General features: G+C 45.4%; 1 protein-coding gene across 6 annotated transcripts in view; it reads right to left on the bottom strand.

Annotated features, from left to right (window-relative positions):
- birc6 (baculoviral IAP repeat containing 6) overlaps positions 1-12,707 on the bottom strand; it is a 267,517-nt gene that overhangs the window by 206,833 nt on the left and 47,977 nt on the right. For all 6 annotated transcript variants that reach the window (XM_063191494.1, XM_063191492.1, XM_063191495.1 and 3 more), the window contains exons 19-26: positions 12,566-12,699; positions 8,759-8,920; positions 7,973-8,104; positions 7,672-7,769; positions 7,136-7,283; positions 4,901-5,034; positions 2,813-2,959; positions 2,003-2,190 (exon numbers count right to left, since the gene is read on the bottom strand). In XM_063191494.1, coding sequence (XP_063047564.1) covers positions 2,003-2,190; positions 2,813-2,959; positions 4,901-5,034; positions 7,136-7,283; positions 7,672-7,769; positions 7,973-8,104; positions 8,759-8,920; positions 12,566-12,699 — 1,143 coding nt within the window. The remainder of the gene's footprint in view (positions 1-2,002; positions 2,191-2,812; positions 2,960-4,900; positions 5,035-7,135; positions 7,284-7,671; positions 7,770-7,972; positions 8,105-8,758; positions 8,921-12,565; positions 12,700-12,707) is intronic.

Consider the following 12,707-nt stretch of genomic DNA (forward strand, 5'->3'; position numbering starts at 1 on the left):
TAGTGACGCAACGCAAAGCAAGCCGAGGGAGGCGGGTTAACCAGGCCATGGAAACAAAGTTCTTCCTGTATGGAAACGCTAATCGTTATAGTCCTGGTCAGACCAGAATCGCGGTACGTGATCTGAAGTCTATGAAAATCAGACAAGCTTGAGACTGTGTGTGTGTGTGCGTCTGTATGTATATATGAGTATGAGACCTGCTGCTGCAGCTTGAGTAGCTGCTGCTGTTTCTCCTGCAGGACCTGCAGCTGTGTGTGTGTGTGTGTGGGCGCGTATGCATGTGTGAGCAGGGCTCCAGAGTGCGACCAATTTGGTCGCATATGCGCCCATTTTTTTCCAATGGCGCGCCTAAAAAATATTTTAGGTGCGACCAGCCATCAGTAGAACAAAATAAATTAGGCTACCAAACAACCGTTTTAATGGACATAAAATGAATAGTCATTCTACAGTAGTGGCCCATCATCACACAATAAAGTGTGTCGATGCGGTCATTCCTTCAACTCCGCTGGACTACCGGTAGCTTTCTCCCCCTTCCTCGTTCACAGGCAGCCCGACGTTTCGGAATAGAATGTTCGACTTCGCTCAACTATCCGAGTTTTGTGTTCTCAACCAGGCGAGTTTTGCAACGGACGAGAGAGTTACAATCATGGTAAAAACAGCAAAATGACTTGAGGATATTTTAGACACGAGAGAGTCACAATCACAGGGAAAAACTAAATGGCTTGAGCGGATATTAAACATTGCCACACAAAAGCGCAGACGGGTGCGGATAATTGCTCGTTTCAGCCGCGTGCAGAGCTGGCCAAACAACAGGTGACGCGCTAGTCTGTCGGGACTTCTGTGAGAGTTTTTTGATAGCACTAGGGCAGGCTACATACTGCCTATCAGTCGGCAAGGCATCGTTCATGCACCTCGAGACAGCACGAGAGAGAGGGGGAGAGAGAGAGAGCGAGCGAGCGAGCGCACTAGTGCTGTCGTGTGTTCGTAGCGCTTGCTAAGATACCACAATCATTATGCAGAGGGAGAGCGCTCAAAAACGGGGAAACAGACAAAACCCAATTCACCTCAGATTCCACTGTAAACATAGGCTAGGCTATTTGTGTCTAATGATTTTAAAAATCATGAAATTTTTAGAAGGGTTTATTTAAAAAAATCTATCCATCCATCTATCTATCCTCATATTGTAACTCTGTGCTTGTGCCGTGTGCGTAGACTTATTGCAAAAAAGGCTGGTATGTTGATCTTACTAGTCAAACACATACTGACTAAAGGCTACTAATTTGGTATTTTCTACCAGCCAAACTGCTTTTAGCCAAGATGTGTTAGTTAGGTCATGTCTTTTATAAGATTATTATAATTATTATTATAATTATTATAATTATTATTATTATTATTATATTGTTGCTATTATTATTGTTTTTAATTATTATTTTTTAAAGCTGAGCTGCGTGTGTGTATGAGGTGGTGAAAACATTTGGGTGCACCTAAATTTTGTGCTGGTGCACCTAAAAAAAATGTTTAGGCGCACCAGTGCAACCAGTGCAAAAAGTTAGTCTGGAGCCCTGGTGAGTGTCTGTGTGTGTGCGCGCGTATGCATGTGTAAGTGTGTGTGTGTGTGTGTGTGTGTGTGTGTGTGTGTGTGTGTGTGTGTGTGTGTGTGTGTCTATATGTATATATGAGTATGAGACCTGCTGCTGCAGTTTGAGTAGCTGCTGCTGTTTCTCCTGCAGGACCTGCAGCTGTGTGTGTGTGTGTGTGTGTGTGTGTGTGTGTGTGTGTGTGTGTGTGTGTGTGTGTGTGTGTGTGTGTGTGTGTGTGTGTGTGTGTGTGTGTGTGTGTGTGTGTGTGTCTATATGTATATATGTATATATGAGTATGAGACCTGCTGCTGCAGTTTGAGTAGCTGCTGCTGTTTCTCCTGCAGGACCTGCAGCTGTGTGTGTGTGTGTGTGTGTGTGTGTGTGTGTGTGTGTGTGTCTATATGTATATATGAGTATGAGACCTGCTGCTGCAGTTTGAGTAGCTGCTGCTGTTTCTCCTGCAGGACCTGCAGCTGCTGCTCTGCGGACACCATGGCGTGGGACAGCGACTGCAGAGCCACCTGCGCCGCCGAGCTCAGAGCCGTCGACGCCTCGCCCACCGACCCCGCTGACAAACCGCCCACCGCGGGAGTCACTCCAAACGTGCTTACTGCAGGAGAGAGAGGAGAGGGGAGAGAGAGAGGTTAAGGACAAGGTTAGGTTTCGCAAAACAGCATTGTCGTGGTGTGGGGCATGCATAATGCGCTTACACACACACACACACAGACACAGACACAGACACAGACACACACACAGACACACACACAGACACAGACACAGACACACACACACACACACACACACAGACACAGACACAGACACAGACACAGACACAGACACAGACACAGACACAGACACAGACACACACACAGAGTATTGCTGCTGTCTGTTTGCATTGTCAGGACCTTAGTAAGGACCTAACAAATCACCAAACATTTTGCGCAGTACATACCTTACATAACTTATACAGGCATTAATATTGTATATATATTAGTGCTAATAGATATAACACAAAAATAAAGCAGTGTTTCCCATACATTGAGGAAACTATGGCGCACCGCCATCGTTTAAATTTGGCCGCCATAGTTTCTGAAAATGTAAAAAGAAAAAAAAATGGCCCCCGTGAACCCAAACAACAAAAATCCCAGCTGCCCCCATAGTTTCCAAAATTTCTGTGGGAAACACTGTAAAGTGTTACCGTAAGTAAGTAGAGATACTGAAAAGTTGTGTACCCGTGAACATGCTGGCGTCGTCCCTCTCCACCCTGGTTCCGTCGCTGGTGGAGACGCAGGTGAAGTGCAGAGGCTCCACCTCCAGAAGACCTGTCAGGGCCGTGAAGCTGCCCTCCGCCGCCGCACAGTTACTGACCTTACCGTTCCCTACAAGGGGCGATAGAGATAAGAGCGCACAGTTACTAACCTTACCGTTCCCTAAGGAGAGGTGAGAGGGGAGAAGGAAGGAGAGAGAGAGAGGGGGAGAGGGAGAGAACAGCCAGAGAGAGGGAGGAGGAGGAAGGAGAGACAGAGGGGGGTGGAGGAGGAAGGAGAGAGGGAGGAGGAGGAAGGAGAGACAGAGGGGGGTGGAGGAGGAAGGAGAGAGTGAGAGAAGACCAGGGACAGAAGGGGTGAAGGAAGAGAGAGACCAGAGAGAAGACCAGGGAGAGCAGTCAGAGAGGGGGGTGGAGGAGGAAGGAGAGAGTGAGAGAAGACCAGGGACAGAGCAGGCAGAGAGAGGGGAATGGAGGGAGGGAGGAGGAGAGAGAGGGGAGACGAGGGAGAGAGAGAGAGGGGGGAATGGAAGGAGGGAGGAGGAGAGAGAGAACGGGGTGAGAGGGATAGGGGAGAAAGGAGAGACAGAGAGGAGAGGACCAGGGAGAGAGAAAGAGTTAACAACAGATTTAGTTACACGAGCTAAATCCACACAAGCACAGTAGATACTGATCCGGCTTCTCTGAATGAGGCACATGATCATGGACTAGTCCTCCTCTCCTGATCCAATCCAGTTAATCATGGACTTTACTGTGCGTACAGATGGGACAGGATGTAGGTTTGTGGGGGGTAATAAGAGGTAAATAGAGCTTGAAAGTGACGTCACTTCCCCCGATTTCATGGGACCTCAACGCCGTTTTTAGCCGAAAATCGTAGCATGTAATCCAATGGCAGTATTAAAATGATATTTCGATCCCCTTCGAGTTGTGCCACAAGCTCCATATATGTTGTTTCTTGATATTTTTGCTTAATTTTTCGCACGAACCCCCAAACTTTTTAGAAAGCTGTGGAACAAAACATTGATACTTCTGCATGAATAATCTTTATCTAGCCTCTTAAACAGCATATTTGTAGCCCAGCGCATATCATGACCGAGATCAGAAGATATTTACTCGCTACCATGTTGTTAGATGGTCAACTTAGGTCCCGTGAAACGCGGAACTAAGGGGCGGGACTTTCAAGTTCTATCTACCTGCCCTGGACCGCAGTAGATGGCTACCCGTAACATCTGCTACAAGGCACCACATTTCATCCAGAGTCATCACTGCACACAGACTATGCCATGTTGTGCATTCAGCTGATTTTTGTGGTCCAATCGTGTACATTAGAGATTAAACCAGTTGCTACAACAGCTGGGTCATCCCTCTTAACCTTCAAGGAAGCTAGTGAAGATACATGTCTTCCGAGAGAGCTTCCCTGTATAACATAACCAACTCTACACACCTCTCATCATGGGTACTAACCTGCATAGGTCCTCCAATATTGTTCTGCTCTCCATCTGTTCTACATGACTTGTATACTGCTGTACTCTGTACTGACCCCACACTCTGTACTTGCTTGAATGTCCTCCTTGTAAGGCGCTTTGGTCAAAAGTGTCTAAGTCAAAGGTGAAAGTGAAAGGCCATTGGGAAACTCCAACTCCCATTGTCATTGTGACACAGCACTCCACAGCACACAAGTGAACACTGCACACAACGAAATTGCATTTATGCCTCACCCGTGCAAGGGGGCAGCCCTCAGTGGCGCCCCATGGGGAACAGTGCAGTGGGACGGTACCATGCTCAGGGTACCTCAATCATGGAGGAGGATGGGGGAGAGCACTGGTTGATTACTCCCCCCACCAACCTGGCGGGTCGGGAGCCGAACCGGCAACCTCTGGGATGCAAGTCTGACGCCCTAACCGCTCACCCATGACTGCCCATTACTAAATGTAATGTAATGTAACCAATTGTATCAAGTTGATCAGCAACATGTGGGAGTTACCACTGTGTGTGCACTGCATTGGTTGTGCGGGAGGGATGGCTAAGGCTGTCCGAACTGAGTGAGGCTCACCTGAGAGGATGTCTGAGAGGTCGATCTCATCAGACTGCACTCCGATGCCGCTGTTGAAGGCGTTCTTACAGGACGAGCCGCTCACCTCCAGGTCGAACAGCACCGGGTCAAAGGGCGAACTGTATAGCCCATACCTGCAACAACACAAACACCATCAGTAAAGCAGACCTTAAAAAGGGCTGACTACACGGCCCAAAGCTGCAACAACACATTCAAACACAATCAGTGAAAGGTCATTCCACGCCAAATCAACAGGAGCCCGCGCACTTAGGTCTCAAAAAATTCTGAAAATATTACTGAGTGCACCCATGGTACTTCAGAGAAACACTGTAAATTTATTTGAATGTAAGATGTATACTCTCCATGTTACAGCCAATTTCACTGGGGGAGGGGGGTGCCCATTTTGTTCACACTCTTTTTTTTGTCAAAGTTCACAAGCCCGTAGCTCAAGAACTAAACCATGTAGGAAGCTCAAATTTGGCATGCTGGTACATAGATAGGAATAGTTTGTTGCAAAACTGTCAGTTTTTGGTCTGTATGATCCTGCATCGTCATAGCATACCCTCAAAGATGATACAAATTGTACTGGAGTTTTTGGCTGTGCTCTGTTTAGGCCTTCAGAAGACATATTTGTGCCCAACATAGCCTCATGATTTTTTCCCCTTGTAGATACAAGTAGAAACACTCTCATAAAAATATATAAATAGAAAGGAAACCCCATCAGTGTTTGACCAGAAGACCTCACAAGTCTGACAAATCATTTTGGGTGTCATTTTCAGAGCACCAGAACACCTTGTGGGATTGTCCACAGATTTTTATTTAATTTTTTTCTTCATTCTCCATGAAGTCTTCTTTTTAAAAATGCCAATGAGACTTGTCTTATGTGATGTTTTCGTTTTTAATTTCCACCCTGAACATGGGCAAAATGCAGAAAGAGAGCAACATGATTTCGATAACATTTAATGTAAAGACTAAATAATCAAATGCAAATTTTGCCCAGACATGATCACCCGAGAGTCCCTGTGCAGGGGTGCAGGTATGCCTTTCAATTTCAATGATTTCAGGAGCGTTTAATGTGGGAGCAGGTTCGCACACCAAAAGAGACAGTAGGTCAGGCACAAAGAGTCATGTTGTTAGTTTTTTTGACCAGCAGATGGCAGCGGAAGAAACGCATAGAAAACATATTGCTCTCAATGTGCATGTTGCCCATGTTCAGGTTGGAAATTAAAAACGAAAACATCACATAAGACAAGTCTCATTGGCATTTTTAAAAAGAAGAATTCATGGAGAATGAAGAAAAAAATAAAATAAAAATCTATGGACAATCCCACAAGGGGTTCTGGAGCTCTGAAAATGACACCCAAAATTATTTGTCAGACTTGTGAGGTCTTCTGGTCAAACACTGATGGGGTTTCCTTTCTATTTATAGCTTTTTATGAGAATGTTCCTACTTGTCTCTACAAGGGGAAAAAAATCAAGAGGCTATGTTGGGCACAAATATGTCTTCTGAAGGCCTAAACAGATCACAGAACTGACAGTTTTGCAACAAACTACTCCTATCCATGTAGCAGCATGCCAAATTTGAGCTTCCTACAGGGTTTAGTTATTGAGCTACGGGCTTGTGAAATTTGACAAAAAAAAAGAGTGTGAACAAAATGGGCACCCCCTCCCCCAGTAAAATTGGCTGTAACACGGAGAGTATACATCTTACATTCAAATACATTTACAGTGTTTCTCTTAAGTACCATGGGTACACTTGGTAATATTTTCAGAATTTTTTGAGACTTAAGTGCGCGGGCTCCTGTTGATTTGGCGTGGAATGACCCTGAAGGCTTAAAAAGGCTAACTGTTACTAAACAACCAAAAGCTGTAAAAACACAAAGATAAACTTATGCCCAAGCAACCCCAACCCCAGCCTCCCCCTAGACTGATTATCACCGACTTTCAAATCTCTTCGAGACTTGGTCTGACCAAGAGCATAACCATTAACATTTCCCAAACGGCATGGTTGACCCACCACCCTTAGTTTGCTAATGGTTGCTTGCCCCCTGACAAAGTGGGAGGAGTTCCCTTTTTTTCAGGAGCTCAGAATCGTGTTTGTATTATTGTTCTTGGCCTGACTAGAGGCAACGCTGAGGGTGTGGCGTCACCAGGAGGGCACGGCCTGGCTACCAGGCACCCATCCCCAACCTCCCCCTGCCCCTCGCCCACCCCCTGCCCCCATGCCATCCTCACCGGGTCTGCAGCAGGGCCTCCAGAGGGGTGAGGCGGTCCTGCAGCTGGCGGGAGACGGCCGTGAGCAAGGAGGCACACGCCGTGCTGCAGCCGGCCAGGTCCTCATCCTTTACGTAGTTCAGGAGCACAAAGTACCAGAACACTGCGCCTGATGGGAGAGGAGATGAGAGAGTCAGAGTGAGGGAGAGGACAGGTGACAGGTGGGGTGGTGGACAGGGGAGGGAGGGAGAGAGAGAGAGAGAGAGAGAGAGAGAGAGAGAGAGAGAGAGAGAGAGAGAGACAGAGAGAGAGAGAGAGAGAGAGAGAGGGAGAGAGAGAGAGAGAGAGAGAGAGAGAGAGAGAGAGAGAGAGAGAGAGAGAGAGAGAGAGAGAGAGAGAGAGAGAGAGAGAGGGGGGAAGTGAAAGGGAAGAAGGCAGCCAGGGAGAGAATTCATTATTTCCGAGTTTTGGTGTTCCCATTCCTCCTGACAGCAGATCATATTGACAGTGAGAGTGAGAGTGAGAGTGAGGCGAGAGGAGAGGCGCTCCATACGTACCCCCAGTAGCTGCTGCAGGTAAGTAAGGCATATTCTCCAGCAGCGCCTTCAACAGAGCCATGCCAAAACCCTGCTGCCCGGGGTCCCCTTTACCATTACTGCACACACACGCGCACACACACACAAAAATCATTAGCACAAATTAATAATCAAAACACAAAATAATAGGACATTTCTGAAAACACACATCAATACAGCATTGAAATCACTTCATATCCACAAACTAATGATTACATCTTAAATATTTGTATTCGTCTTTGTATTCATTATTAACATTTAAATTGATCTTGGGAGTGTTTACCTAATACAAAGTGCAAGAAAACGTGCGCATTTGTGGGCTATGCTCCGGCCTGCCTGGAAGAAGCAGACGCGCACCATGTCTGTGAGCCGTTTCCTGGTCTTGATGAGGAGGCCCTCTTTCCCCTCCCTGGGACTGGGGACACACAGACACACACACAAAAGGAGGTTTATGCAAAGCACAACAACAATCTACCTCTCAAACACCAATCACCAACATCACTGCCAAATACGATTAAATAAAAGCATGTCTACTGACTAAATAATTAACCAATTAACTATATGAACTGGTTAGAATTCCTGACCTAAAATCCAATTGCATGTGTGGATCACATGCTAAACCCGTCTGAGACATCCCGTCTGAGACATCCAAGCTGCAATCCTAAGGCGGCCATGCCCCTTCACCATATTGAACATCTTTGGTTCAGACACCCTTAGAGCCATGTCAAGGGCTCTAAATTAACCCCCGCAAACCGGCCAAAAGGGGGTGAAACTTCAGTTTGCCAGGCAGAAAAGAAAACATACCAGCCACTTTGACCCATTAGTCAATGTGTGTTTGGCTAGTAAGTGTAACATATATTAGCCAAATTGTTTGGTGATGCTGGTTACAACACTCTGTGAAGCGTCCTTGGGTGTTTTGAAAGGCACTATATAAAACGAAAGTATTATTATTGTTGTGAAAAAAAGCTGATTTAGAGCCCATATCCTAAGGATTTTTTTCATGCAAGTCAAATCCATAGCTGACATTTCTAGAGCATTTCTTGGAGCCCATATCCCTGCTGTGCCGTACCTGCAGGATCCGTTGGAGTAGACCCCCGCCAGCCAGCAGAGGATGTCCAGGATGAGGCTCTGGCCGTGCTCAGTGCTGTCCGTCTCCTCCGTGCGCTTGCACAGCCCGTTGAGGAGCCTCTCGTGGAACTCTGGGAACTGCAGCATGGAACAGCGCTGGATTCTGTGGAGAACACAAGCCAAGGCAAGGTAAGGAGAGTTTATTTTGTAATTTGTATAGCGCATCTCATACACAGATGCAATTCAATGTTATTCACACAAAAAAACTGAAAAGAAAGGAAACAAGAAATAATTAAAGCCGCAAGCGGCGATGACGGGCCCTCGCACCTACGTTGCAGGGCCGGGGCATATTGCCAGCGCCCCATCACCATTTTTTGTTTGTCTAAGCCAGATACACAAAACTTACTTTCAAGCAACATGTATTATATGCATACATGTGTGCGTTTTAAAATGCCAAAAAAGTCAAAATATGTCACTTCCTGTTGGGCGTGGCCATATCGTTGTATGGACTTTATTGTGCGCCTTAGTGAGATACACATCTTAAAAAAACTCCCAAGTCTGTAGCTCAAAGTAGATGTTGGCCCCGCCCCTAAACGTGTTTGGGGGTGTGGCCTCAATTTCAGGCAAATACAAAAGTCAGTATTCATTATATGCATAGCTTACATGTGTGCGTTTGCACGGTTTTAAAACACTCCAAACTGAAATGGTGGCCAACTTCCTTTTTAAAAATGACAAAAAAAGTCTAAATATGTCACTCCCTGTTGGGCGTGGCCATATCGTTGCATGGACTTTATTGTGCGCCTTAGTGAGATACACAACTTTAAGAAACTCCCGAGTCTGTAGCTCAAAGTAGAGGTTGGCCCCGCCCCTAAACTTCCTGTTGGGCGTGGCCATATCGTTGTATGGACTTTATTATGCGCCTTAGTGAGATACACACCTTAAAAAAACTCCCGAGTCTGTAGCTCAAAGTATATGTTGGCCCCGGCCCTAAACGCATTTGGGGGCGTGGCCTCGTACCCGCGCTCCATCAGGGGTTAAGATTCTGCGTCTGACTAGTGGTGGGAATCTCCAATGTGTTTACCAAGTGGCGTAAGTGTCCGACCACCGGAAGAACCCAATTTATATACCCAAATTCATTGAGCCGCCATCTTGTCAAATTACGAGATATCAAAAATTCCTTTGCAATATATTATCGTCAATGCCTTGAGGTCATGTCCACCGAATATGAAGTCAATACGATGTACGGTGTAGGACAAGTACGTTAAAGTCCGAAACAAATGCCAAAAAATTCCAAAAAGTGCCAAAAAAGTCAAAATATCTCACTTCCTGTTGGGCGTGGCCATATCGTTGTATTGGACTTTATTATGCGCCTTAGTGAGATACACATTTTAAAAAAACTCCCGAGTCTCTAGCTCAAAGTATATGTTGGCCCCACCCCTAAACGCGTTTGGGGGCGTGGCGTCGTCCCCGTGTCCCATCAGGGGTTGATATTCGGTGCCTGAGTAGCGGTGGCTATCTCCGATCTGTGTACCAAGTGGCGTAAGTGTCCGAGCACCGGAAGTACCTGAAAAATGGCCCAACGTGGCTAAATACCAAGGGAGAATAATAATAATAATAATCCTTAGGAAAACAATAGGGCTTCGCACCGAGAGGGCGAAGGGCCACCGCGTGGCCCTTGCACTTCGGTGCTCGGGCCCTAATTAAGAGTCAAAGAAAATGTTAAAATTAAGATAAAATCTTAAATAATTAAAAGAAAAGAAAATGAAAACCATATCAAGTATGTGTTAACCGTTCATGAAACGTAAAACAAGCTACTCCCGTCGATCCAACTTAAAATCCACGGTAACAGGGGTGACGCTAGGCCTGTCACGATAACAATTTTTGCCAGACGATAACGATAACAAGAAATGATTGCGATAATCGATAATATTGTCTCTCTCGCCATTTTCAAACAATATAATGTGCAATAAAAAACACTGCTATGCAAGGTGCGGCCTCCTTCTTGAAACACTGAATGTAACATTTGGGCCAGCAGACTCAGAGGTTTAAAATGTAAATGTTACATTCAGTGTTTAGCAGGCGTCACTCTTAATTATTTAATAATTAAGATTGACGCCTGCGCCAAGAAGAAATGTGTCAAACAATATAATGACGTAAAATGCAATAAAAATGTGACTACACCCCTTCACATTTTTAAAGCATCACGGCGGGGGATATATATATGTTTTTAAATACATCCTCATGGAGCACAATAGGCTCTAAATAGGCTTTTTTGTATTTATTATTAAGGTAAGTTATATAGTCTTTCTTTAACATTTTCTGTTATTTATCTTTCTCAAGCACACTGAATGGCTTATAGGCCTATCCATGGTGTGATGTAAAATAACCTACTGGTGGGGTATTGTTAATTCACAAATTATTACTTAGACAGCTTATTTCAAACAAATGCACGTTGTTACTAGCTAATTGTCAGTCAAAACCCAAATCAGCCCTGTTAAAGGCATTTCAACATCAGCAAAAAGCAAAAGAGCATGAGATTCACAAATTCCAGCTCTCTCTCTCTCTCTCTCTCTCTCTCTCTCTCTGATACCCTCGACTGGAACAAGTTGCAATTCTGCGCACTTTAAAGTCCTTTATGAACGCCCATACATTGATTCTTATGAGTTATGAGTCGCCATGCCTCTGTTTCCCCTGGCGCTCAACCGTTCACATTCTCCTGGTGTGACATATTTAAATCCACAAATCTTATCTTCATGATTTGCTTGCGGACTGCCTACTCATATTATTAGGTCTAAATAAACAAGAAATATAGCGAAAATCACAAAAAGAACAGACAACGAACGTCGGGGTAGGAGGCGCATTGAAATAATAGTGAAAACTCGGCGAGGTTTAAAATAACAGCCTCAGAGCAAGTTTGTCGCGACGGCACCACTATTTCATGTTTGCACAAACACGTCTTCGTCGTGGATATTGGGTTGCTGCGCATGTTTCAAAATGAACATTTGCCTCCGTGTTGGAGCTGTTCATTCCCCTCTCTGAGGAACGTTGCAGATGCGCTGACTGAGACTGGAAGAATATTGCGCTCCTAGTCTCTAGCGCTGATTCTTTGTCGAGGCTTATAAGCGACGCGCGGGAACACCAGCGTTCTATTTCAAAGACGCAAGTAGCCAGATCAATGCACTTTTTTCCAACCAGAACTGCACTGAAACTTAAAATTACACCAACATTTAAGCGTCATTGCGCTGCGTTGGCCTATAACGCGCCATCAGTGGTCTTACGGCTACGGTAGAGAAAGGGAGAGAGGGAAAACAAAACATCACGCAAATAACTTATCGTTACTTATCAGGGCCAGAAAAGTGATCGCTCTTGTAAAAAGTTATCGTCCGATTTATTGACTTATCGTATATCGTGACAGGCTTAGGTGACGCCACCACTACTTAGCTAGTGGTTACTAGCGGTTGGCAACATCATTTAGAAGAGCTATGGGCAACCTAACGGGAACTAGCCGACCGGATATTCTGTGGAAGCACGAGAAACGTTGAAATGGGCGGGGTAATAAAGTGGATACAGAGGAAGCCAAAATGTGTAACAATGGAACCACAAACTTCAGTCGGGTCAAAGGTAGGACTCAATATACCCTCAATATACCCTCAATATAACCGCCATTTGATGTGTCAATACATCGAATAACAACGGCACGTCAGAACTAGGTCAACAGACCCAAATCAAGTGCAATGGGCTGCTCAACAGCGTCTCATAGAGTTTTATGCACATGGCTAATAAGAGGTGTGCGTGTGTGTGTGTGTACCTTTCTTTGGGGATGGAGGTCTTCTTGAACCTCCTGATTGTAATGGACACCTCCTGAAGCAAGTCACAGCCTCGCAGGTTATCCGGTTTCTTAGATGCCGTCGGAGGCTCCACCTTAGATGTCGATGCTTTCTCCTGAAAAA

The sequence above is a fragment of the Engraulis encrasicolus genome, chromosome 24 (genome assembly GCF_034702125.1).
Source record: "Engraulis encrasicolus isolate BLACKSEA-1 chromosome 24, IST_EnEncr_1.0, whole genome shotgun sequence".
In the NCBI taxonomy this organism is placed as follows: Eukaryota; Metazoa; Chordata; class Actinopteri; order Clupeiformes; family Engraulidae; genus Engraulis; species Engraulis encrasicolus.